The sequence below is a fragment of the Dermacentor albipictus genome, chromosome 5 (assembly GCF_038994185.2).
Source record: "Dermacentor albipictus isolate Rhodes 1998 colony chromosome 5, USDA_Dalb.pri_finalv2, whole genome shotgun sequence".
Taxonomy (NCBI): domain Eukaryota; kingdom Metazoa; phylum Arthropoda; class Arachnida; order Ixodida; family Ixodidae; genus Dermacentor; species Dermacentor albipictus.
In genome coordinates, this window is record NC_091825.1 from 47406121 (window position 1) to 47431071 (window position 24951).

Consider the following 24951-nt stretch of genomic DNA (forward strand, 5'->3'; position numbering starts at 1 on the left):
GGTCGTGTGCCGCCGAGGAACTATTCAATGCTTGAGTTTTCCAGAAAGCGAGGGGATAGCACGGTATTGTTGGAAGTAAAGTGGGTGCCAAACCAAGACGGCGGTACTGCGCCGTGACAGCCGGACGTGCCGGGAAGGCCCAAGCGTACCTCTTCATCGCCTTTGAAGACATTTGCTACCGCTGCGCGGCCGCAGCACCGGGAGCAGGTGGGCCCTCGGACTATGGAGCATGAGCACCCCCCCCCATTCTCCGCCTTGGAAGAAGCGCATTGCAAGTCTGCGAGGCAAGACCGCAGAGAGCCGCCGGGTGTGACACCGCGACACGGGCGCCAACCATTGGCTGAAAATGGCGTCATCTGAGCGGACTCTCCCATTGGCCAAACATGACGCTACTTCCAGTCCTCGAAGGGTTTAAAAGAAGCATTCCAGAGAGACCAAAGCAGTCCCTGAATTCCCTGATTCCCTGATTGACCTCTCTCGAACTTCTTGCCGCGGGCCGCAGCGTCCGAGTTGCTGCCGGCCCGTAATGACTGTACGACTGTTACTTGACTCTCACCTCTCTGTATATAATGTAAAATAAACACTCCCAAGTTTGGTTTTCATCCCGAAGTCCCGTCCTTCAACCCCTACATCTGGTTGGCAGCGGTGGGATCGCCTCCGAATGCATCAGCTGGTGGCAGCGCTACGGATCAACCTTCGTCGAGAGAGATACTAAGGAACCGGGAAGAGCGAAGAAGGAGCGAGCCTTCGACCCAGGGAGTCCGGAGGAACCGGGAACAGCGGACGAATGAACCGGATGGCAGGGTGCTGCAACCGTAAGTGAGCGCGTGGTTTTTTTCCTTATGATTCGCCAGACTCAAATGTTGTGTGTTCATTTTGATAGTTCTGGGAATCGGGAGTTTGATGCATTGTGTGTTTGCACAAATTAATTAAGGAAAACAGTTTTAACCACCTGTCGGGGCAGCTGCCATGGATCTTAGAAGGTTGACGAGGTTAGACTTGTTGGTGTGCGACGATTTGGGAGTTGAGGCGGACGAACGGATGAAAACGCCAGCTATCATAAAGGCCATTCACGATAGTGGCAATGATGGCAAACGCATTGAGCTTGCCTGGGAGGTGATACAGGAACCACGAGAGCGTGAGCGTCATGTACGTGTGCGAGAGCGTCGTGAACTTAAGAGTGAGAGTAAGCGTGAAGAACGCGAGAATGAACGGAAGCATGAGCTTGAAGAACTTACTCTTAGGTGTGAGCGTCACGAACGTGAGTATCAGGAACGAAAGCGTGAGCAAAAGTATGAGAGAGAGAAGGCAGCACTGATCAAAGAGATACAGTATTGTGATCAGTTATTGGCACAGAGACAACGGCTGTCTGAGAATTCTGTAGGTAGTACAGAGCGAAAGAATGAGGCAGCATCGAGCGGATTTTCGCCAAAAGCCGACGAGAAGAGTAGTGCCTGTGAGATTGGCTGCCGATTGATAAGTGAAGGGAAAAGGCTAGCCGCTAACGATGCCTTAGTGGCAACAGAGGCCGTTAAAGGCCGCAAGGAGAGCGACGACGTGCTGTGCCAACAGATGACTGTAGAGACAGCTAGGCCAGCTGCGAACAAATTGGCACAGTTACCGCGTGTGTGCGTCGCTGGTAATGTTAGTGAGGTTGCTAGCGAAGAAAAGGGTACTGCTGACCCGACAGACGCGAGCACTCATGTAGAGCCAGATGTGCGTGCAGAAGTGAAGTGCGAGCTGGACGATGCAGTTGAGAATAGTTCTCGGGGTGACGAGCTCCGTAGCTCACGAGAGAACAACTGCATTGTTCAGGGATCGGTGCGGCTCTCCGCCAGTCTAGATAGCCTAGATAGGGATGGTTCAGGTATTAATCATTCGGACTGTGCGCGTGAGACAGCGATCGATACCGACGGGCTGTGTGCCGATGCACAGCGTGAGCTGGGCAATGTAGTAGAGGGCAGTTCGCAAGAGTGCGAGTTGTCTAACTCGAGTAAAGCCTGCTGCATTGTTCCAGAGTCAGTTCAGCAGTCCGCCAGTCGAGGCAGAGAGAGTGTTGATTTAAGTGAGAATCACTCAGACTGGGCGGGTAAGAGACCGATCCGGGCCGACGAAATGTGTACCGGCCAGCACGAGGCACGAGAAGGTGACATGAAGGCGAGTGCAAAGAGAAAGCGCCGTAAAAAGAAGCGCGGTAAGGACCGAAAGTCGGTAACTAATGTAGCGCCGCCAAAGATGGCGAGAAACCATAATGGGCAGGGCGCGAGGAGAAGAAAGGTGCGGTCGTAATTGACGATGTTGACGCACCCAAAATGTTCAAACCACCGGTCCAAGGGGGACCGCGAAGCATGTTCTGCACGGACGCGGACAAAGGGCACGAGGCTGTTAAACTCCTCGTCGTTCCGTAGTTCTTTTCATAGCTCAGCGTGCAGTTCGAAGAAACGCAAGGTGGCAGGACGAGACCAGGTGGGGAGTAGCGACGCGGTCAATCGAGTTCGTGTTGAAAGCGGGGCGCGAGGACGCAAATTGGCAAGGGACTGTAACGTCTTGAAGGAGCTGATAGTGAGTCAGCCATTTTGTTGTTCCTCCGTAGCCAGAGTAGCTTTGAAACCGCGACCACCTCGAGTCCGATTGAAAGTATGAGTCAGTCGAAAACGTTTGGAAAAGGAGGCCAAGAGTGCTTCCGTAGAAATGAAGTGTTTTGTTTTTTATTTTGAGCATAGGAAAGTTTTCGCGAATTGAGACTGGGATTTCTTTCAATGTGTAAGGTTTGAGCTTTGTTTATGTTTTCGTTCGAGAAGCTCGAGATTTGAAAGATGCGTTTTAAGTAAACCTGTAGTCTCGCGAGATGCTCATTAATAAGTAGATAGGTTTTTTTGTGTGTGTGTGAGTAACCTGAAGGTCAAGGTTATCGTTGAGAGGCCTATCGTAACGCGCGTGTGTGTTATTTAACCTTCTTTCTTTTTAGGCGTTTTTGAATTTTGTAAGGTTAAGCGCGTAGATTTTCAGTGAGTGCATGATTTGCACTGAGAAGCGTTCTTAGTTCCATTAGCGCATGTCCTGTGTGGACGGAAGGAAGCAGATATATGACTGGGTTGCTCGTGTGTGTTGAGGGCAGCCGTATTCTGACTTCTCGGATAAGTATGCGTGGAACGAGTTATTAAAAGACGCATTATTTTAAGGGTTCTGCGGAGTGTGCAAGTCCCGCAAGTTTAATTGTTCGTTTAAGTCACGTGTCCTGTAGGACTTTCAGGGAAGAAACGTGAGTAAGCGCAAATGAAAAGTTTGCCTACAACGCAAGTACGCGATCTGTTTAGTGACCACAAGGCTAGTGCGCTTGTGATTACGTACTTGTGAGGTTGACCAGATTGTTCAGTGGCACCATTACGTGCGATAAGTACGCCACTGCGATACATTGGAAACATGCTGTTCGTGTAGTTAGGCCACTTAAGTTATGTTCAGCTGTTTTCATTTGTTGTTTGCTACGTCAACGACACTTTGTTTTGCAACAACAATAGTACTCTGGTCTTGTCGGCATTTGAGGTGAAATGGATAGCTGTTTGGAAGGGTGGTTGGAACTGTTTTGTCGAAATTGGGGAAATAAAAGATCAGGGTTCATTTTGACTCAGTAATAGCCTGGCGAGTCAGGGGTGAAGAGCCTGCGCTTACACGTGGTGCAGCGCTGTGTTATTTTGTTTGTTTGACGTATGTTCTCCAGGGCCCAGGATCCCGAAGTTCGTCAAACGAGGCTCGACACCAATACCCTGCAGGTTCTTTCAGCGTTCCTCATGGCCAGCGAATTGAGTTCACCGGCCATTCAGAAAACCGGGGCGAGGACGAGCTGTTAGATATGGCGCCGTTTCCTGAGGCTACTTCGAGTTCCCCAGACCACATCGAATCGCAGCACAGCTAATTGAGGAATGCAGAAGCAGGAAAGCACATTCCAGAGGAGCGCCCGAGCAAACAAGTTGAAGGCCACAAGACACGTGCAAACAAGTTTGCGGCCCCCAGGTCGTGTGCCGCCGAGGAACTATTCAATGCTTGAGTTTTCCAGAAAGCGAGGGGATAGCACGCTATTGTTGGAAGTAAAGTGGGTGCCAAACCAAGACGGCGGTACTGCGCCGTGACAGCCGGACGTGCCGGGAAGGCCCAAGCGTACCTCTTCATCGCCTTTGAAGACATTTGCTACCGCTGCGCGGCCGTAGCACAGGGAGCAGGTGGGCCCTCGGACAATGGAGCATGAGCACCCCCCCATTCTCCGCCTTGGAAGAAGCGCATTGCAAGTCTGCGAGGCAAGACCGCAGAGAGCCGCTGGGTGTGACACCGCGACACGGGCGCCAACCATTGGCTGAAAATGGCGTCATCTGAGCGGACTCTCCCATTGGCCAAACATGACGCTACTTCCAGTCCTCGAAGGGTTTAAAAGAAGCATTCCAGAGAGACCAAAGCAGTCCCTGAATTCCCTGATTCCCTGATTGACCTCTCTCGAACTTCTTGCCGCGGGCCGCAGCGTCCGAGTTGCTGCCGGCCCGTAATGACTGTACGACTGTTACTTAATTGACTCTCACCTCTCTGTATATAATGTAAAATAAACACTCCCAAGTTTGGTCTTCATCCCGAAGTCCGTCCTCAACCCCTACAGGGTGTAATGTACATTGCAGGAGCGCGGGATACCTTTCCGACGAACTTCGGGGGCCTCGCAACAACGCCCTCTGGAACTCCGTCGCCGTTGCCACAATGATCTCAGGAATTACGTGGCTGTCGGCATAGGAAAGCTGTAATTACGCGTGAGCCACCGCAAAAATCATTGCAGAAGCTGCAGCGCTTACCTTTGTACTCACACGCAACAGCCCAGAGGGGAGGTAGTTTTGTACAAACAGGAGACAGAGAATGCGTAAGAGAGAGGGAGAACAAACATTTTTATTGGGTGAACGCAGCTTTGGAGAGGCGTCCTCATTCCAGAATGCCTTGAGCTCGGGCCGCGTCCTGGGCCCTCGCAATCAGCCGTTGCTGATCCTCGAGGTCGGAGCTGTCCAAGGTTCTCTCCCAAAGCTCGTTAGTGGGGTAAGGGTTCGGAGGATTTAATGGTGCCGCTCTGCAACCCCCTACTATGTGCCTGAGGGACCCGGGCTCTGCGCAGAAGCGGCATTGCGGAGAGAATTGTGTAGGGTCTATGAGGTGATTTCTGGTTGGGTGGGGGAATGCATTAACCTGTAGAGCTCGGAGGAATCGCTCCTGCTCTCTAGGTAGTGACTTGTGTGGGGGTGCATATGTTCTGCGGGTTAGCTTGCAGTGTTGTGTGATGTCTTGGCAAGAGACTAGAGTGTGCATGCGCTCGGGTTCAGATTCCTCGGCGTCGGCTCGGCGGGTCAGATCTCGAGCCACGTGGTTGGCGACCTCGTTGCCAGGAATGCCTTGATGAGCTGGCGCCCAGATGATCATGACTGATCTCGTTGGCGGCTTTTGATTGATGATCCGGAGCGTAGTGGTATGAATTCTGCCGCTAGCAAAGCTGCGGCATGCCTGTTGGGAGTCGGTCACTACGACTTCAACCTCTGTTTGGGAGAGCGCGAGGGCTATGGCCGCTTCATCGGCTTGAAGGGGATTCTTTCGTGTGAGCGGAATACTGCTCCTATGTTCTTTGTTGACGACTACGGTGGCTGTTGTGGCTGGGCGTCTGGAGTAAGAAGCCGCGTCCGTGTAAGCTGTAGAGGGTAGAGTCCCGTATCGCTTGCGTATGGCCAGGGCGCGGGCCTCCCTTCGCTCTGCGTGGTGCACTGGGTGCATATTGCGAGGTAGAGGACGTACAGTGATGTTGCGTAAAGCCAACGCCGTGACGAAAGGGGTGAATAATACTCACTCTTCGCTCATGGCAGCTTGAATACATGGGATGACCGCGGGAGAAGGGAAAGGCGCCGTCAGAAAGCATCCTTCGTTTGGTCTTTTCACTAAAAGAAACGCTAATATTAGACATGGCGACAGTTGGGGACAAGCTGTATGATGATGATGATGATGATGATGATGATAATAATAATAATAATAATAATAATAATAATAATAATAATAATAATAATAATAATAATAATAATAATAATAATAATAATAATAATAATAATAATAATAATAATAATAATAATTCAAGGTATGGTGCGGCACGTTTCTGCTGTTTCTGAAAAATAAACACCATGCAAGTTTGCCCATGCCGACAATTGACGTACGGCGTGCAGACGCAAAGCCGCATTAGAGCACCACGGCGTCATAACGACACTACGCAAGCGATGCTCCAGTATAATCAACGCTTCAGCCACGATGCCCCATATACACTGCAACACAGGGAGGTCGTGCTGCGTGACGGAAGCCCGGGTGGCCAGCGGGCCCTGGTCCGTCGGGCACGGGACGTAGCGGCAGATATATGCTTCTCCTAAGGCTTGTTGTGCCATTACCACAAGCCCGGATCCCGAATCTGCAAGATGCAGAATCTATCCTGCGAGCGCCACAATTCTCCCTTCACAAGTCAAGAGGCTGCGCCTTCGTGCAGGAGAAGCCTCGGCGAAGCAGCGTGTTTAAACGTGTCCGCGTGTGCCCGACAGCCCGGCGCCGCACCTCCCTTGCCTGGAGGTCACCGCGCGCGCGAACTTTGAACCGGGTGGCCAGCGCGGTCGCTGGTTGGACCCCTCGGACGACCGTCGTGTGCTGACTTTGTATTGGGCCGGTTGAGTGACAATGGGCCTCGGGGATTATAAAAGCAGAGACACGCCGCTCGAAAACAGGATCCGCCGACCCCACCTGGAGAGAGGGTCGCTCCCGACTGGGGTGAGATGTGTCACGCGTTTTCGCCGGACGCCGTCGTGCGAGAACAGTCGCGTTTGTGTGAGCTCTCGGCCCCAGTGCCGAACCGTTCATGTCCTGTATGATAACCTGTATATAATGTATAAAGTCCCTTTTGTTATTCTCATCGACGCCAGGCTCGGAGTCTTCGCTACCAACGCTCTGTCACGAAACGGGTGACGAGCGCTACGGGACCACAAAGCCGTTATCGTGGTGCAGCGGTTGAAGTTCGTAATACTGGTGGCACCGGTTGGAAGTTCGTAATACTGGATGGCAGCTACGGGATTGACCGGCATCAGCTACCTCGGCGCGGTGAGTGCCTGAAGTTTACCTCAAACACCAGACTTTCTCTGACACAGGTTATAGTAGCTTAGGGAAGGATTTGGTGTTGCATTGTGATAACCTTGTGTGTTTCAAGCCTAGTAAGAGTGTTTTGAAAACCAGGGGATGCTGAGGGGGTAAACAGGGCAGTGTGTGATATACTTGCATATGTCTTACTAGTAGTGTTATAGTAGCGTACGGCAGGTATATTCAAAAAGGGTAAACAGCAGGAGGACAGTGTGAACGATGGAGAAGTACAAGGTGAAGGAACTTCTCGAAATTTGTGAGGAGTTGGGCATTGAGTTGGGCTCAACCAAAAGAAAGAATGCGATCCTTGAGGTCATGAGGACTGGGGACGTAACGGCTGAGGAGGCCGCTGAGGCCTGGGCGGATATCAATGAACGTCGGGAAAGGGAGGAGAAGGAACGTTGCGAGGAGGAAAGGAGAGAACAGCAACGTCGCGAGGAGGAAAAGAGGGAGAAGGAACGTTGCATGGAGGAAAGGAGTCTGATTCGCGAGCAACAGGAAGGCTGTTCATTAGCCGATCTGAGGAAGAGCGTCAAACGGGGAGTGAAAAAAAAGGGGGTTTCATTTGGCAAGGAATCTGGCTTATTGTACCGCCGCTACACGGATAAGCAGGGTCGCAAATATAAGCAGCTTCGGATTCCGCGAAAATATCGCCGGGAAAAATGAATGGCCTCATTTGCTTCCTCAGAAGTATGTTTTCGGTCCAAAGCGATTTCAAGGGGACCATTCTATTTGTAATTATTATTGCTGATTATTAATTGTTTCTATTTTGTTGTGTTGATGATTTGAAAACTGATTGTTTAAGCCTTGTGTGCTAGATCGTACACCTGCCTCTTGTTGCAGCGGGAGAAAAAAGGGGAAAACAATTTAGTTAGGTTGATTTGAATTATGGCCTTGTCTGGTGTTTGACGGGAGACAGAGGGCACTTGTTCGTGTTGGGTGTTGCCTTTTGCCGGTCGGTTTTGCAAGCTGCAGAACGACCAAGCGGGACCAGTGGCGAGAAGCAAGGTCTTAGGAACGACCCGAGCGGAGCTGGTCAAGGTGCCTTGGCGACGACGTGGTGAGCAGAGCTCCTGTCCTGACGAGTCGGACCTGGGCACGTGAAGTTACCTGGCGTCCCGACAATGGACGTGAACTTGGACGAGCCTGACGAACGTGCGCGCCTGGCATCCGAGCCACGTGGAGGCAGCTCGTCTTCCCGGCGCCTTATCTGAGGGCGGGGATGCTGTTGTGCCATTACCACAAGCCCGGATCCCGAATCTGCAAGATGCAGAATCTATCCTGCGAGCGCCACAATTCTCCCTTCACAAGTCAAGAGGCTGCGCCTTCGTGCAGGAGAAGCCTCGGCGAAGCAGCGTGTTTAAACGTGTCCGCGTGTGCCCGACAGCCCGGCGCCGCACCTCCCTTGCCTGGAGGTCACCGCGCGCGCGAACTTTGAACCGGGTGGCCAGCGCGGTCGCTGGTTGGACCCCTCGGACGACCGTCGTGTGCTGACTTTGTATTGGGCCGGTTGAGTGACAATGGGCCTCGGGGATTATAAAAGCAGAGACACGCCGCTCGAAAACAGGATCCGCCGACCCCACCTGGAGAGAGGGTCGCTCCCGACTGGGGTGAGATGTGTCACGCGTTTTCGCCGGACGCCGTCGTGCGAGAACAGTCGCGTTTGTGTGAGCTCTCGGCCCCAGTGCCGAACCGTTCATGTCCTGTATGATAACCTGTATATAATGTATAAAGTCCCTTTTGTTATTCTCATCGACGCCAGGCTCGGAGTCTTCGCTACCAACGCTCTGTCACGAAACGGGTGACGAGCGCTACGGGACCACAAAGCCGTTATCGTGGTGCAGCGGTTGAAGTTCGTAATAGGCTTCAATACAAGGATTTCTCCACCTCGCCCACCATATGATGCGCCGGGTGAGGGAATGACAGTGCTAACGTTCTCGCAGGCTACGGACTATTGCGCACAACAACGCCTCGAGCAAGCACGTCTCGCTGTGCGCTCTGTGTACCGCTCAGACAAACGCTAGCGGTGCCCACGCAAGGTGACATTTAACGCCATGCCGTCGAAACCACCGCTAAATACCGTAAATGAACACAAACAGCGCAGAAAGCTTCGCTTACATCGATTCCCAGAGCGCGTGAGGTCCGCATAATTTTTTTTTCTCTTAGGGTATCCTTTTCATGGGCATTTTGCAAGGTTTGATGAATTTCTTAATTGTTGCCCAATTTTGCAAGAGACTCTGATCCTTAGTTTACGTCTGTTCGTGTATACCCATTATTGCTGCACGCAAAAAATTCTACCTTGTCATACAGCAGTCCGGCTTGTACTAAAGGTTAGCTGCGTCCTTTCGAGTAGAAAGAGCGAGAGAATGGCACCGCTAAACTCTCCCCCACTTTACTGCTGATTCGATCACGCACTGCAGGAACTTTTGGGATAGACCCCATATTCAAGAGTGTGAGTGGCGACTATGAGCATATGTGCTGTGGGTCGGAGTTCAAGCGTCGCAGTCCAGCTGTGGCTTCGAGACCTCCATGTCCCTCGCGACCCGCCTGGATGAGATGGAACGAGTCATAAGACACTGTCAACCTGACCACGCAGGGCCAGCGCGGTCTGCCTCTATTGGCCCAGTTTCCGCGGGACTCGAGCCCTTGCTTGCGCGTGTGAGATGGTCCTCGTGGCCGCATCAATGCGTTGGCGGGCTCGTGCGCCCTGTCTCGATGTCCCAAGGCAGCGCATCATGCGATTTTCTGTGCACTGAATTTCCTTCACTCTGGGGTGCGCGATCGGAGGAACGCTGGACGAAGGATATATGTGGGCCCTGGAGACGGCGTTCTTGTATTTTTCGCTTTCGCGGTGCGCCGTCTGCGATCCTGACGACCATTTGATTACTTTGTAATTATAGGCTCCGATTCGGTTGTGTGTTAAATAGGGCTTAACCCCAATTAATGACTTATTGGAGATCGTTCCGCAGGGTATCCCTTGCTGCGTGCGCGGACTTACCTAGCTTCCCCAGGCTAGAAGCTCCCCTGGCTTGAGAGCGCGCGCGCTTGAGCCCGTAGTTGTTGTTTGGAACGCAATCAGACAGCCAGGCGTGCGCGCGTGTGTGTTTGTGTGAACGCGCAAATGAGGCGCTCTCACTATACAGGGCGTGCGGTCACTTGCCGCCACCTTCCAAGATATTTCATTTGCGAAGTGTCGAATCACCAACCACCTCACTTATGAAAACCTTAGAGGTCATCCAGCTGTGTAGACTACCCAGACAAACCTTATCTGTACAAGCCCGCTATATGTTAAAAAAGAGACACACAGACGTTTATGCCAGAAAACGGTCAGTTGCAGCATGCCACTATGGTGACAAACAGTTCAACCACAGAATAATATACGAACCCATTTTATTTGGTGACTGCAGACAACGTTCTCATCCATACAAGCCATCTGAAGACACAAGAAGTTATACTTCCTCAACATCCGTATGAAAACTCGTCTACCACAAATCGTGGTAAATTTAATCGGCTAAAAGTGACAGGCGAAATGTCGAGTGACTAACGAGCAGTCGGCATGCAGAGGGTACTGTCACAATACGCTGGCATCGCGACGCGTGCACTTCGCGCTATCAGCCTCGACTCGTTCCTGCCGAGAAGACACTCGGAGCATACATTCGGGGAGGTATACGCGACGCGTAACCATTTCGCTGTCCTTCCTTCACTGCGGCACAGCCGCGGGAGCACGGGGTCGTATGCTCTCGAAGTAACGAATCAGCGAGGACGCCTTGAAGCACTCTGCCGCGACGGCCGGCTCCGCTGCTGGCGTCGACCCACGGCGAGACGGGGCGGCCCAGCTCCCGGCCTCGGAGCAGCTCGCCGAAGCAGCCTGCAGCGCGGCCGACCTGCGGCTCGACGGGTCGCTCTCGAACGAGTACCACGACGTGGACGACTCGTGCGGCGAGAGCGCGGCGCCGGCTCGGCTCGCCGCGATGCGCTCGACGGCGAGCTCGCTCGCCTCGGTCGCCATCGTGAAGTCCAGCTTGACCAGGCTGCTGGTGCAGCCGTCCTCGCTGCTTCTGCTGCGCGAACGTCCCTCCGCGACGACGGCGCCCAGCTCGCCTCCGTAGTAGCGGCGCAATCGGCGACGGACCAACTCGGCGGCCGGCACCGGCTCCAGCTCGCACTTGTCCAGCACCTCCAGGACGGGCCTGTCCCTTATACACTCCGCGTCGTCTGGTACGAGCCGGTCGCGGTCCTTGTATGCGTCCTCGACTTCCCGCTGCGGTACAGGAGGTGACGGCAGCCGCTGTTCGGGCTCCCGCATCTGCCGATTCGATGGCTGCTGAGGCTTTGCGGCGGCGCCGATCACTATCTGCGTTATCTTGGATAGCTTGTGGGTAGCCTGCTCGCCGTCTCCGGCACGCAGCAGCGACGACTTCTTGAGCGTCAGGGCGGCGATCTGGGACTTGACGCGGCCCGCGTTCAGCTGCGACCGCGAGTAGGCTGGCGGGAGGGTAGCACACCGGGTGACCGGAGGCGCGGGAAACGCCTTCTCCCCGACGGCCCCTCCGCCGATCCTGGCGGCGATGCCGCCCATGTGCTGCAGCCTGGAGCAAGAGGCGCCCCTGCGCTCCAGGACGGGCCCCGGGGCGCTGCGCACTTTCTCCTTGAAGTAGAGCATCTCGTCCGAGCTGGACAGGGCGCGGGGGCTGCTAGTCGGCAAGGCAGCAGCGGTGGCGGGGAGGCCTTTTACCGCCGCGACCGGTGGCGGGGTCTCGGAGGGCGGCTCCTGGATCGTGCCGAGCAGATGGTAGCGCAGCGTGATGTTCTGCGTGGCCTCCACGAACACGGACAGGTTCTTGTCGTCCAGCAGCAGCTTCTTGCGGTCGGTCAACGTGGGGTTCTTGAGGCGACTTTTCTTGAGCAGCTCACCCACCATGATACCCTCGTCGATCGCTGCGTCGCTCGGTAGCAATGGCATGGCGGACTCGGCTGGCTGGGGGAGCACGTCATCGCCGTGTTCTTCGACGAGCCTCGAGGGGACCCTCTCCTGGCCTTCGTCGGGGTCCTTGTCCCTGGGCGGCTGGTCGCCCTCAACGAAGGCCCCCTCCGCCATGCTCGCCTGCTTCCGAGCTCCTGTGTTGAAAGGCGACGACGCCCGAAAGACTGTAACTAGTGACAGGTATAGCACAACGCATATACCGGTTACCGGGACGGGCGCTATGATATCACGGTGGGCGCTATGATAAAGCTGTCTAATCAAACGGCGCCGCTATACTATTCTACTAAGATTCTCACACTACACGTACGTGTGACAAGAGTTGACCATGTTGTGAACATGTGGCGCTCCGGATTAATGTTTTGCATCCCAACCAAAGCTTTGCAATGCTAGGTTTATAAAACCAGATGTGTGTCATGATCGGATTAGGATTTGTCACATCTGCCAACTTTTAGAAAGAACTGGACACATTCTCCCACACAAATTGCAGCTATTGCAGCGGCGACAAGAGGCTCGATCGACTTGGCTCCGTGCCTACATATAGATATATTCACACCTGTGTAATCACCGTAGCACCGCGTCATCGTCTTTGTTGCAGAAGTCTGCTCTTGCGAAGCGCCATTCAAAGGGCAACTGTAGCACTTGAAAATGGGTTTAAAAAAAGAAAGAGGTGAAAACGTCCGCGATGTGTAAACAAATGCTGCAAGAAGCATGCGAACCAAATATTCTTTCGCTGCATGCAGGAGGGTGCCCATGCCTTTTTCTCTCTCCGGCGGATTTCGAGGTCCCCTCAGTTTTTCTGCCGTCAGTGACGTCATCGAACGCGCGACAGCCCGTAGCCACCAGCGACTGTTCACGAGTTGCGAAACCTCACGCACGTACGCACACCGACTCCACTCTCCTAAAAAATGTGGAAGCGACGGTTCTTAATGCGTCCCTCCCGTCGTGTCACCGCTTCTTTGTCGTTGTTGGGATCTTTTGGCGTAGGCTAACCGTGCTCAGAGAAAATGTTCAGCTGGGGGGGAGAATGGGGGAAAGTAGTCAAGGCAGAAAGCTGGGCTAGTTGGTGTGTCATCATACTAGCACAAAATAGCAGGGACAAAGACAGAGAAGACGACGTCTTCTCTGTCTTTGTCCCTGCTATTTTGCGCTAGTCTTTTGAATAATGGGGAAAGTAGACGTTGAGCTCTTCATAACTCCGTTATTACTACAGCGAAAGCTGTATATGACTAACCTTTCGTAGTTTTTTTCGGCGTCCGGCAACAGAAACGGACTTAGCGATTTGTAACAAATCCATACGGGTTTGTTACAGATGTCAAAATCGGCGGCGCAGATGTCAAAATGCGGAACAGATTAGAACGGTCACTGTAAACAATAGCGTGACGTCAAGGTTATCGCAGTATATAAGCAGGAGATGTATTGGCGCTAAAACAGCTACGTTATCGATGGGCGGACACGTATAGTTCGTACACCTGAAGAACAACATGCGTACGAGGAGCGCTGGAGGGAACAGCAACGAGAATGTAAACGGCGCCGGCGCGAAGCGACCACCAACGAAGAACGTTCCCGTGATGCTGAACGAAAACGACAATCGCGATGCCGGGCACCTCAGAACGAGCAACGACGCCAGACTCGCAACGCAAGAAGTGACACTCTGTGAAAATGGAATGGCAGCGAAAGCACTTTGCTTTTCGTTTGAGAGCTTTGACTGTGGTCAGCTTTCGATGCCATTCCATCTTCACACAGTGGAATGGTCGTCAGTTTTTAGACCACTTTCCGTTGCGTCAGGAATATATTCATTGATACCCAGGTAGCACACAAAGTCTTGAAAACGTCGTATTAAGGGATTCAACGTCTGAAACGGATTTTTGACCAAAATCGACGCATCAAAGAGGTTCCAAACAAGATAGCTTAAAACGAGGGGTGAATACGTTTTGACAACGTTGGAAGCCAGGCAGCTTAAAAACGAGGGGTGAATACGTTTTGAAAACGACTGATGCGCCACCGCCACGCCACGGCGCATCAGCCTCTTTAGTGGCTTCTACAATATTCAACAACCCATCAAAGCGATCCAACCTTGCGCAAGGTGGCGATACCGTCGTCAAATCATGTGACCAAGGTGGCTACGTGATTCGTGATGCCGGGCAGCCGGGCGAGCCGGGCATAGTCGCGTCGTCATGGCGTCGTCGCGTCACCGCACTCGCATCGCGCTGTGGTGTGTTTGCGGCTGTTCTGAACGTGCTGCCGCTGCCTTTTGCTATGTAAGTGTTGCAGTGTTTTGCTGTCAAGAAAACGATATTCTGTGATCAGTTTGGGTTGTGCGATATGTTTATGTGGTTTTAATTTGGAAATCAGTGGTGTTTTCAATTGTTATGTGACCAAGGCCGCCACGTTATTCGTGAAGCCGGGCATAGTTCCGTTATCGCACTCGCATGGCACTATGGTCTGTTTGCGACTGTTCTGAATGTGCTGCCGCTGTCCTTTGTCATGTAAGTGTGGCAGTGATTTGCTGTCAAGAAAACGACATTCTGTGATTAGTTTGGGTTGTGCGATCTGTTTGAGCCGGGCATAATAGCGTTATCGCACTTGCATAGCGCTGTGGTATGATAGCGGCTGTTCTGAATGTGCTGCCGCTGCCCTTTGTCATGTAAGTGTTGCAGGGTTTTGCCGTCAAGAAAACGACGTTCTGTGATTAGTTTGGATTGTGCGACCCGTTTGTGTAGTTTAATTTGGAAATCAGTAGTGTTTTCAATTGGAGGGCGCGGAGTGGAGGGCACTAATCAGCTCTTCAAGTTCATTGTCATGTTATGTGAGGCGCCTTTTCACTGACGCTGTAATTAAGGCGTTAAGGGCAGTATAAGGACGAAAGTTAGAGGGACGAAATCGTGCCTGTGTGTCCCTAGCGTCGGGATCGGCCGCTATGCGTGATCCTAACAAGAAAGCATTTTGCAGAATGCGAAGAAAGGCGGCAAAATTTCTGTCTGTGCGCACCTTGCCGATCTCCGCAATAGAGCCGTCGTCGTGGTATTTTAGTCTCCCGTTTAGCAAGAGTGTTGCAGACAAGGGAACTGGTTCAAAAAAGCTTTTTTTTTTAATGATTCAGTACTAGTGCGGTATCCCAAAAGGTGAGGTCAAGTGCTCGCCCTATTGTCTTCCCTCGCGCTACAGCGCACTGACAGAATTTTGCGTGCACCATACCGTGCTTTTATCGTTTGCGCTTCAGGTTCTCGATTGTGTTTTCGCCCCCTTTACCCACGTGATCGGTATTTCATGGTATTACCGGGTACCACATGTGTCCATATGTTGTGTCCAATATATGAAATGGCCAAATTCGATTTTATTTGACACCTCAAATGGTAGTAATGTATTGAGTCCCTTGTAGATTTGTGCTTGTTATCAATTTTACTATTTGGTGAATGGATACAGCATGTACGCTGCATAACTCGCTTGTGGATACTGCATACGTGAGTCGAGTATGCCCTTGGTATAAAATAACTTGTATGCTTTAGGTAGTACGATTGTTTGCAGTTTGGGACATGTGTCGGAATGTACGCTGTGCGCCCTTCGCGCTTTACGGCGGCCTGCCGAGTTCGTGCGGGTGCCATGTGTGCGCATGGAGTTCGCGAAGCACTCTCGCAGTTTATATATATATATATATATATATATATATATATATATATATATATATATATATATATATATATATATATATATATATGTGTGTGTGTGTGTGTGTGTGTGTGTGTGTGTGTGTGCGTGCGTGCGTGCGTGCGTGCGTGCGTGCGTGCGTGCGTGTGTGTGTGTGTGTGTGTGTGTGTGTGTGTGTGTGTGTGTGTGTGTGTGTGTGTGTGTGTGTGTGTGTGTGTGTGTGTGTGTGTTCTGTTCGCGCGCTTCGCACAACAGGGCATGTCGCAGTTCTTTGTCTTTGTGCAACACATTTTCCTAGCGTACGTCTGTGCATTATTTGATACCGGTTTCACACGGGGCTCTTTTAACCGCTATCGAGTCCATTACAAATCGAATTTCTCGGTCGTGATTGGCTCCTCTGCGCAAGCTACGAGAGTGAGCCAGTCGCATCGATAATTTCGATCCGGATCGGGCTTGATCGCGATCGAGAGTGGTCGTGTGACACCGGTTTTACACATGGCTCCCACATAGGGAACACTTTAAGTTCAATGCTACTGAGTGAAGAGCAAGTGCCTATATATGCCAGTGGTGGTATGTGGGCAAGTCTTTCTGGTGAAGCCAATACTTGTGCATTCAAAACATTTCAATTACCAGCGTAGTGCATCAATGTGTCTACTTCGACAAAATGGAGCACCAGTGCAGATATCTGAGCATACCTGTCCAGGGCAGCAAGTGTGTCTACATTGAAACCACTACCAGCATGTGCGGCAGTTCTATTTCCAGCAGCGGGACTGCACAATAATCAGTAGGGTGCTCTCAAGCTGTTTATCTATGAAGCTCTGCCTGGACTGTGTGCCAAATATTTTTGGACGTGAAAGTTGGGGTGAATTGGTAAACATCAGTGGAACTGTGCCTGGACTTTGTGGCAGATGTTTTTGGATGTGTAAGTGTGAGTGAACTGGCAAAGAATTCGCTCTGGGCAACATGTGTTAAACGTTTTTCTCATTCAGAGTGCTTTTTTTTTTACTTTAGGAGACTGGAGATGTGCGCAAAGTGTGACATGTCAGTTCGGTAATTAATGTATTTGCTGGTCTGCAAATTATTCGTTGCAACTTTGTTTTTGCCAGAGAGGTACAACTTTGCCTCTTGTAAAGGGCTTTTTAGATAAAACACTTACTATTTATTATGACCATTGCTTCCTTTGTTACACAAATGCAGCTTCCAGTGCATTCCAGTTTATTTCCATGCTTATGTAAGTTTCTAATATGAGGCTTGCATATTCATTTCTCACGTTCTGGAGTGGCAAGATGCAGCATTACTGTCTCGTCGTTCGCTGTACTACAGTAGTGTTCACTTGTTACACTGAATACTCCGTTTAAGTATTCTGTACTAATTTCACTTTATTGCTTTATTGCTTTATTGCTTTTTTGTTGTATGGTTATTCTTTCTCGCCATTACCTTCTTTGATATATCCTAAAGGCAATATTTCCAATTATGCATTGTTCCCATTTTTTTATTTCTGTCACAGGATTGTTTTATGATGGTATGCGGTGGTATTTCTTTTCGTGCTCTTTTCAAGCTTCTAGCTGATTGGTAACATTGCTTGGAGGCAGTTACCATCCGATTCATACTCTTGCATTTTTCAGTCTACTTCTTCCATTCGCTCCGATGTCACTTCTGCATAACTCTAGTCCATCTAATAGCACGTGTGTTCACTATGATAAATTAGGCACTTTAGTACACTCCAGGTTTTTCTGTTCATTTTTGCGTGTGTACTTGGAATTTTGTTTATGTGCTAGTGAATGTCCACTTTCGAGTTCATTACGAATCCTTTCTGCGACTTATGTCATTGTTGATGTACTTTTACTTCTATTTGCATTTCTCACACAGTTTGTTCGAACCTTGCATAAGCATTACATTTTAATAAAGTGTTTTTGCTTTGTCAAAATGTTCTCATTTCATGCACTCTTGGCATGAAGTGCTTGGTCTGGCCACCTGCCAAGACGTGGCCATTTGTTCTTTGCAGGATGTCATTCCCATTGTGGTTGTAATCATCGTAGCTTACTGAAGGCGGTATTAAGGATTTATTATTCCTAACAGGCTCATTTTCGTGCGACTTGGTAGAGGATGCGCCGGTCATGCGGGGAACAGTGCTTGGCACTGCGCCATGGCTCTTACAGTCAACACCGACGCTTCTGCTCATCTGGGGCGCGATTAGAGATCATTGTTCGAAACGCCCGATCAGTTTCACCTCACGCGATTGGCCTAGGCCGTGCCGACGGGTGCGGCTCACAACGTCTGCGCCAGTCGCGTGAGGCGAAACTAAACGCGTGTTTTGAACAACGATGTCTGTTAGCGCCCGTCACCCGCGAAAATTAGCTTCAGGTGATCGTAAACCTTTCAAGACCGCTTCTAGACCAGCTTTTTGATAACGTCCTAAAAACGTTTAGAAATTGGTTACGAATAGTTTTGGCAAAGGGATTACTTGTGTCTTTCCCAATCCTATTTCTAGACCAGCTTTTCGAATACGTATTGCAGACCTGTTCTAGATCATCTCAAGAAAGTAATTAAGCCGGACATTAGCAGAGATATACGACGTTTTCCCGCCGAAGCTCTCTCATTCGTGTCTTCTTTAACCCGTTTTTATCGTCTTGGATAAACGCTACGAAAACGTTACGTATCTCTTTTGTGCTACCTGGGTAGGCATCGCACTCACTGAAGTGTGGTATGACTTATCAGATTTGAAGAGAATGGCGTCGCACGGCCGCATTAATTCTTCCCATTACGGTATTCGAGGAGACAAACAAGATGTAACCGACTTCCGAATCACTACACGTGCCTGATTAGCCTTGCGTCTCCTTGTTGAATAACAGTAATAGTGCGCGGGTAGCAGCATATGAATGCACGTACCGCATGGTTGCTGCCGCTGACACAGTTCTAAACCATGCAGCAAGACGACAGAAAACGACTTACCCGAGGAGCTCTCCGCAATGAACCCGCGGTAACTTGGCTCGTTACATTATACGCTGTGGGCTTACGAGACCAACTACGTCGACATCTTCGTCGTCTGGCCGTTCGCGGTGCCGTTGGCGGATTATACATGATCATGAAAGTTGACCATGATGATGATGGTGATGATTTACTGGCACCCCTTAGGAACGGAGCGGGGGCAAATAGTCCCCTATAGCCTGCTTGCGTTAATCAGGTATGCTTTACACGCCTTCATCTCCTCAATGTTTTTACAGCCGAGCTGTCTTAGGGTAGTTTCCAGCGTTTCGTGATGTGCGTGGGCAAAAACTATGGTCCGCATTTACGGGTGTATATGAGCCTGTAGGGGGTATGACTCTGTAGGCGAACGACGTACAGATCACGTACAATTGAGCACGACGAGGCGTTCGGCGGTCTGGACATCATACTCGTAATGTGCGGTCATCTACGACAACTGCCTGCGGTTCGTGTCAACGAGGTCTTTAGGCGGGCACGCGGTCACAAGGTGTTCAGCCCGAAGGTGAAGTGGCATCATCTCTCCTATAATTCCCGTTGCAGCAGGTTGGGCGTCAAAAGGACGCCACGTTCTCTGCAATCCTCACGAAAATCGGTGACGAGGGCCCTCCTACCTGAAGAGGTGCGCGTCATCGAGAGTCGGTTCGTCGGCGCCGATCGTGCCTTGATCGTTGCGCCCGGTGCTGTGCGACTCTATATATATATATATATATATAGATATAGATATATATACTTCAATAAGGACTTCGGCGCATTCAACACCGATGCTTCCCTACGCTCGGGGCAAGCACTACATGGTCTCGTTCGACATCGACATGAATCACGGGCTAGTGAACGGTGCCGTCGGTGTACTTCGAGAGATAGAGTACAGGGAAGGCGAAACGCGCGATGCAGTGTGCATTTGGGTGAAATTTGCTGTGCCGCATACTGGCCGTCTGGCTCAGGTCAAAGCCAAGCCTTTCGCGCATGCTGCTCGGAGACGAGGGATCAATATCATGGCCGACTCGGTTCCCATGGAGTTGCGTACCTCCACCCTCACCCCGGATGGAAAGACTGGACCGAGTTGCAGACGAAGGCATTTTCCGGTGGTTCAAGTTAGTGCGGTCACCGTACAGACTGGAGACGGAATCGTTGTCGCCACCGTATACGTTCATCCCGGAACGTCAAAGAGGGATATTGAAGAATTTATGAACGACACATTTTAGTGGACCCTCCCGGCGGAACCCAATCCCATCGTCATTGTGGGTGATTTTAACGTCAATGTGTCTCGTCTCGAGGGAAAGTGATTCTTGGCGTTTCTTTGGGAAGGGTCGGCCTTCAGTGTTACACCAAGACCAACGTCTCCACGACGCGCCATTGGTCATGCACAGACCTAATGTTCGCTAAGAAGTTCTCCAGTGCCGTGACAGAGCCCACGGCTATATATCATAGCGTCCATAAAGTAATAAGTACTGTGGTCACGAGATAAACGTTAATAGACATAAACATAAAAATACCCATACTTGTGCAAGATTGTTTTGTTGTACCTATATATATATATATATATATATATATATATATATATATATATATATATATATATATATATATATAGAGAGAGAGAGAGAGAGAGAGAGAGAGAGAGAGAGAGAGAGCTCCGCAGGTCATCCACTTTCACAGTGTGCAATGGCTCTGAATTGTTTATATCTTCCTTAATTCTTCTATATCTTCCTTGTGCCGCTATACCTATGCCTGTAACGGATCCGTTCGTATCAATCTCTTCCCTGCTGTTATTCCACCAATACTCTAACCGTTTCTTGCTTATCTCTACTGCTGACCGCTGAATGTTTCCATCCACTTTAAATTCAAGAACTTCTGAAAGGTGTACATTACGTTCGAGTCTCACTAGGTGAATCCCTTCGCATTCCATTAGGATGTGCTGAGTGGTCTTCGGACTTTTGCTGAAGCGTACACGTGCCTCATCTTGTTGCGAGTTGGAGCGCCCACTAGCGTGAAAAACTTGCTATACTTATTATATAGAGAATTATGGGTACTTTATATAGTATAGTCATATGGTATATAGTATTGGTATCGGTATTGGTGGTATATAGTACTTTATCTTCAGAGAGCAGCCGTTGGAGCCGTGATCAGTTGTCGTGCTTCATGTGGAATGTTGTGACCTTCCAGAGTAGCACTGGAAATTGTTACATATGGATCACCTGGTGAATCGGCAACCGCACTTCGGCAGTCACAGTTAGTGCAGAGAGGCAAGCCTCGGGAATTATCATGCAAGCATCCATGCATCTCGTGACATGTTCTTGAAAGTTTGATGGAAGAGTGAAAATCACCTCTCCGAAAGCGTAAGTCAGCGACTTCGTAAGTACTCGGCGAGAGTTGAGCGCGGCTGTGAGCGCCTCGGTTATGGCGTAAGCACTGAGAAGGGACCAAAACGAGGATTAACATGCGTCGACCGGCTGCATCTGTGGTAGATCTCTGTGGCATCTCTGGTTACGGTGACATTTACCATAGTGCTTTTTACTCTGTGACATTTACAGTGTGGACAGATTATCTCAACTTGTCGATGGAAGGATGGGCAACAGCAGGGACTCATTGAATCAAGAGCTGCGTTTTGCTTTCTTGAGTTGCCAGTGCATTAAACACTGACGCTCACGTTGATTCTGCTACGCATGCTTGCTCTGGCTTGTCATGGCAGGCTGCTGCTACACCGCGTCATCCCGGAGGTGGACGGTCATGTCCGTGGCTGTTTTGGCTTTTCGCAGCTGAAGCTGCAGCTCACGCATCGATTTCTGGCTTGGTTTGCACTCTTCCGCCTAAGGCTCTTATCATTTTCCGTTCTTCGGTGCCTTTGAAGGCGACGGCATGGAAAACTTTTTAGGCGGCTAAGCACCGCTGTCTGCCGCTGTGGCGGGAGCAGCTTGGCGGCTTCGTGATCCAGCGGCCGTTTGCGGTTGCCACATTCGAGCCAGTGCTTGTGCCCAGGGCCGAATAACAGTGCTGATGGCCCGGTTCAAAAAACCCATCGCTCCCCCCCCCCCCCCGGCCTCTCCCGTCCCGCCTTACCTTCTCGTCATTCTTGAGACTTCACGCTTTTTAGAATTCGCTACAAAAAACACATGCCGTATTTACTCGAAGAATCTCCGGAGTGTTTACGAACATCGCCTGGGCGACTACTTTCTCGCAGAGCACGTGGAGAGGTTGTCATCGGAATTTAACTATACCAGGAGACGAAGAGACATAGACAGCATTAAGATTTGTTGGGCTACTCGGCTCATGCTGAAAGAAGGGTAAATGTCTTTAATAACATTTTCGAATAAATAATCATACATAGTTTCATTTTATGCACAGATCGTTCACTCTTAAAGACGTAATAAACTTGCGTTTTTGCAGGCTTTTGTAAGAGAAGGAAACACATTCATATTGCACACGCCTTTTCCGCTATTACATTGTAGAATAAATTTACATTTTTACAAAAATGTTGTACTTCAACACTGTAGAAAATAGGTTACGCGTTTCGCAGAAATTCAACCTTCAAATGGGGCGTGTATACGTATAAACATGTTTTCTCTTTTTATTCATCTTTTAAGAAAAGAAAGAACGGTATGTACGTTTTTACAAGCGTGTTCGTGCCCTTTGCTGGGACGGTTGATGAGATCTTCAACATTGACCCTCCTAAGAATCTCCGTCTCCACGCTCAGCAGCGACAAAACGCTGAGGCGGCTGTCAGTCATCGTTGATCGAGGACTGTTCTTGATCAATTTCAGCTTGCTGAATGATCATTCGCTAGTGTAATTTGTGACCATCAAGCACAAAAAAAAATTATAACAGCAACGTGACCATCTGAGAATGAATCTTCAAGATTTTCACGAATTAGGAGTTCCAGCATGTCTGTCACAGAAGAACAGCTTTCGTTGCTCGCAAATGAAATAAACTGTTCATGCTCATCGGGAAATGTGCCAGTCGAATCAGAAGGATACTCCTTCACGAGGTGCATTGCCTGCAGGTGCCTCTGCGCTGGGATAAAGTCGTTCAATCTGTGATAACAGCAAACTGCGAGCAGACTTCGGTGTAAGCGCTCAAGCTGCTGTGAGAGCGTGAAAGATAGTGTACAATCATGACGAAGAAGGTTTCACAGCGGAACTTAGCTGAAGGTTCTTGTGGCTCTGGCGTTCTCGTGCCTTCAGTGCTGTCGTATCGTGTCGACTCTTCTCGCTTTCTCTGGGTGCTTGCTTTGTACGAAGCATTGTCCGACGCTTCCTCCGCAAGCTTTTCAATTTCGTCGAAGCTCTCTCTTAAGCCGGATACATAATCATACAACGATTTCATCAGGCTTACGGCAGCATTCAATGACAGTATTGGGCTCTGAAGTACCTTGCTGGTGGCGTTGAAGCGCTGCAAAACATCATCTTAAAACTCGGCCATCAGCGCAGTTTGCAACGTTCGCATTGCGTTCAGCAACGAATTTGCCTCATGCTTGGTTTCTGCTCGTTCATCATGATCTTCGGATAGTTACATCAAGCCGGCTTTTATTTCTTTAGAACCTGCCACGAGAGCCCTCGCTGCATCCGCTCGTGCTGGCCACCGCATTTCTGAGACTTGCTTTGGGATTACCGCTGTCACGTATTGTTTCAAGTGAGCCTGGAGTACAGCCCAGCGATGTGTAGACGCAGCAAAGAAAACGTATATACGCTGTACAAGCCTGAAAAAACTAACGGCTTGCCCACAAGAATCTACAGCATTCGCCCCGACCAGATTAAGAGAGTGAGCAGCGCAAGGGATAAAATTTGCTTGCGGATTGATTTTTTTCAAATGAGCCTGCATACCGGAGTATTTGTCAGCCATATTGCTGGCGTTGTCGTATGACTCGCCACGACAGTCTTGAAAATTAACTCCCAAGATATTTTAAGAAGTCGAGCGTTGATTTCGCGATACCTTCCCTTTTGTGACTGGTTATGGGTAAAAGCCCGAGAAAATGTTCTTCAGGCTCCTCGTTAGCGGCGTAGCGAATAACTACCGTAAGTTGATCCCTGTGACTTGAATCAGTTGTAGAATCAACCGCAAGAGCGAAGTGCTTGGCACTTGTGATCTCGCAAGCGATTTTTTTTTCGGACTTCAGTTCCAAGAGCTTCTACAACCTCTTCCACAATGGTTGAGGAGACGTAGGATGCTTGCCACGTCCAGCGTTCCCAAAGTTCATTATATGGGAAGCAAGGGAAGGATCAAACTTGGCGATCAGTTGAAGACGCTCAAGGAAGTTGTCATTTTGGGGAGACACTATTAAATCGTTAGATCCTCTGAGAGAGAGCCCTCATTCTGCCAGAAACATTACAACAGCAACTCCGGACTGAAGGCCATTTCTCCAGTAAGCTGCCCGTTCCGAGCAGTGCTCTTCAAGGGATCGAATGACTGAGGTTCTAAGAGAACGTTGCTTGCACAGGTCAAGCACGCATTGTCTATGACACGCACTTTTCTCGTGTGTCATTAACTTCGCATGTACCTTGCTCCATGAACTGAACCCATCTGGCGCCGAAAATTGGTCCTTTCTTGCCGACATCAAAGTACAAGGAAGCATTATGTCCACCGCAGCGGTCAAGCCCTCGGTGGAGCCTCCTAAGCCCGGAGGGCCCGGTTCATTTGAACCCTTTGAACCCTGTATAATACATCCCAGCTTGTGCCTCGTTCATCCATGGCGTTGTCGCACACGGCATATAGAACGACGTACGTATTGCAGCTGCCACCCTTCTCTATCGCTCTTGTTCACGAACTACACGCGTGGGGCACGCTGCATCTGTTGCTAAATCATCACGATCAGCAGCAGCAGCAGCAGCCTATTTGTATGTCCACTGCAGGACGAAGGCATCTCCCAGCGATCTCCCAATACCTATGTATTGCGCTAGCTGATTCCAACTTGCGCCTGCACATTTCCCAATCACCCCACCTAATTTTCTGCCGTCCTCAACTGCGCTTCCCTTCCCTTGGCACCCACTGGCATAGCTTGGCGTAAGCCGCACTATAAGGCTCATTAGAGGCATTTCTCGGCGGCTTCCGTGTGGTTCTGTGAACCGAATTTGGAGCAGACGACGGGATGTGGGTTACCTTGGTTCTGTCCAGCTACGTGGCATTCGCATATATTAAAACTCCGGCTAAAGTTAACTGGGACAGTATAT

The 24951-nt window shown here is 50.3% G+C and overlaps 2 protein-coding genes across 3 annotated transcripts in view; one reads left to right on the top strand and one right to left on the bottom strand.

Moving 5' to 3' along the window:
* Window positions 1–10549: 10549 nt before the first annotated feature.
* On the bottom strand, window positions 10550–18884 carry LOC135899239 (uncharacterized). Of its 2 annotated transcripts, none has more exons than XM_065428513.1 (2): window positions 18758–18884; window positions 10550–12294 (listed from the first exon to the last, which is right to left on the bottom strand). In XM_065428513.1, exon 2 carries the CDS (start codon window positions 12272–12274, stop codon window positions 10877–10879), a length of 1398 nt encoding a protein of 465 aa, XP_065284585.1. In that variant the 5' UTR covers window positions 12275–12294; window positions 18758–18884; the 3' UTR covers window positions 10550–10876. The 2 variants fall into 2 exon arrangements, with proteins under 2 accessions (XP_065284585.1, XP_065284586.1); XM_065428514.1 differs by having other exon boundaries at window positions 10550–12291; window positions 18758–18869.
* Window positions 18885–19156: 272 nt separating this feature from the next.
* The window catches only part of LOC135899238 (transcription cofactor vestigial-like protein 4), a 38745-nt gene continuing 32950 nt past the window's right edge, over window positions 19157–24951 (top strand). Inside the window, exon 1 of the mRNA XM_065428511.1 lies at window positions 19157–19292. The gene's annotated coding sequence lies outside the window, so the exon portion shown is untranslated. The remainder of the gene's footprint in view (window positions 19293–24951) is intronic.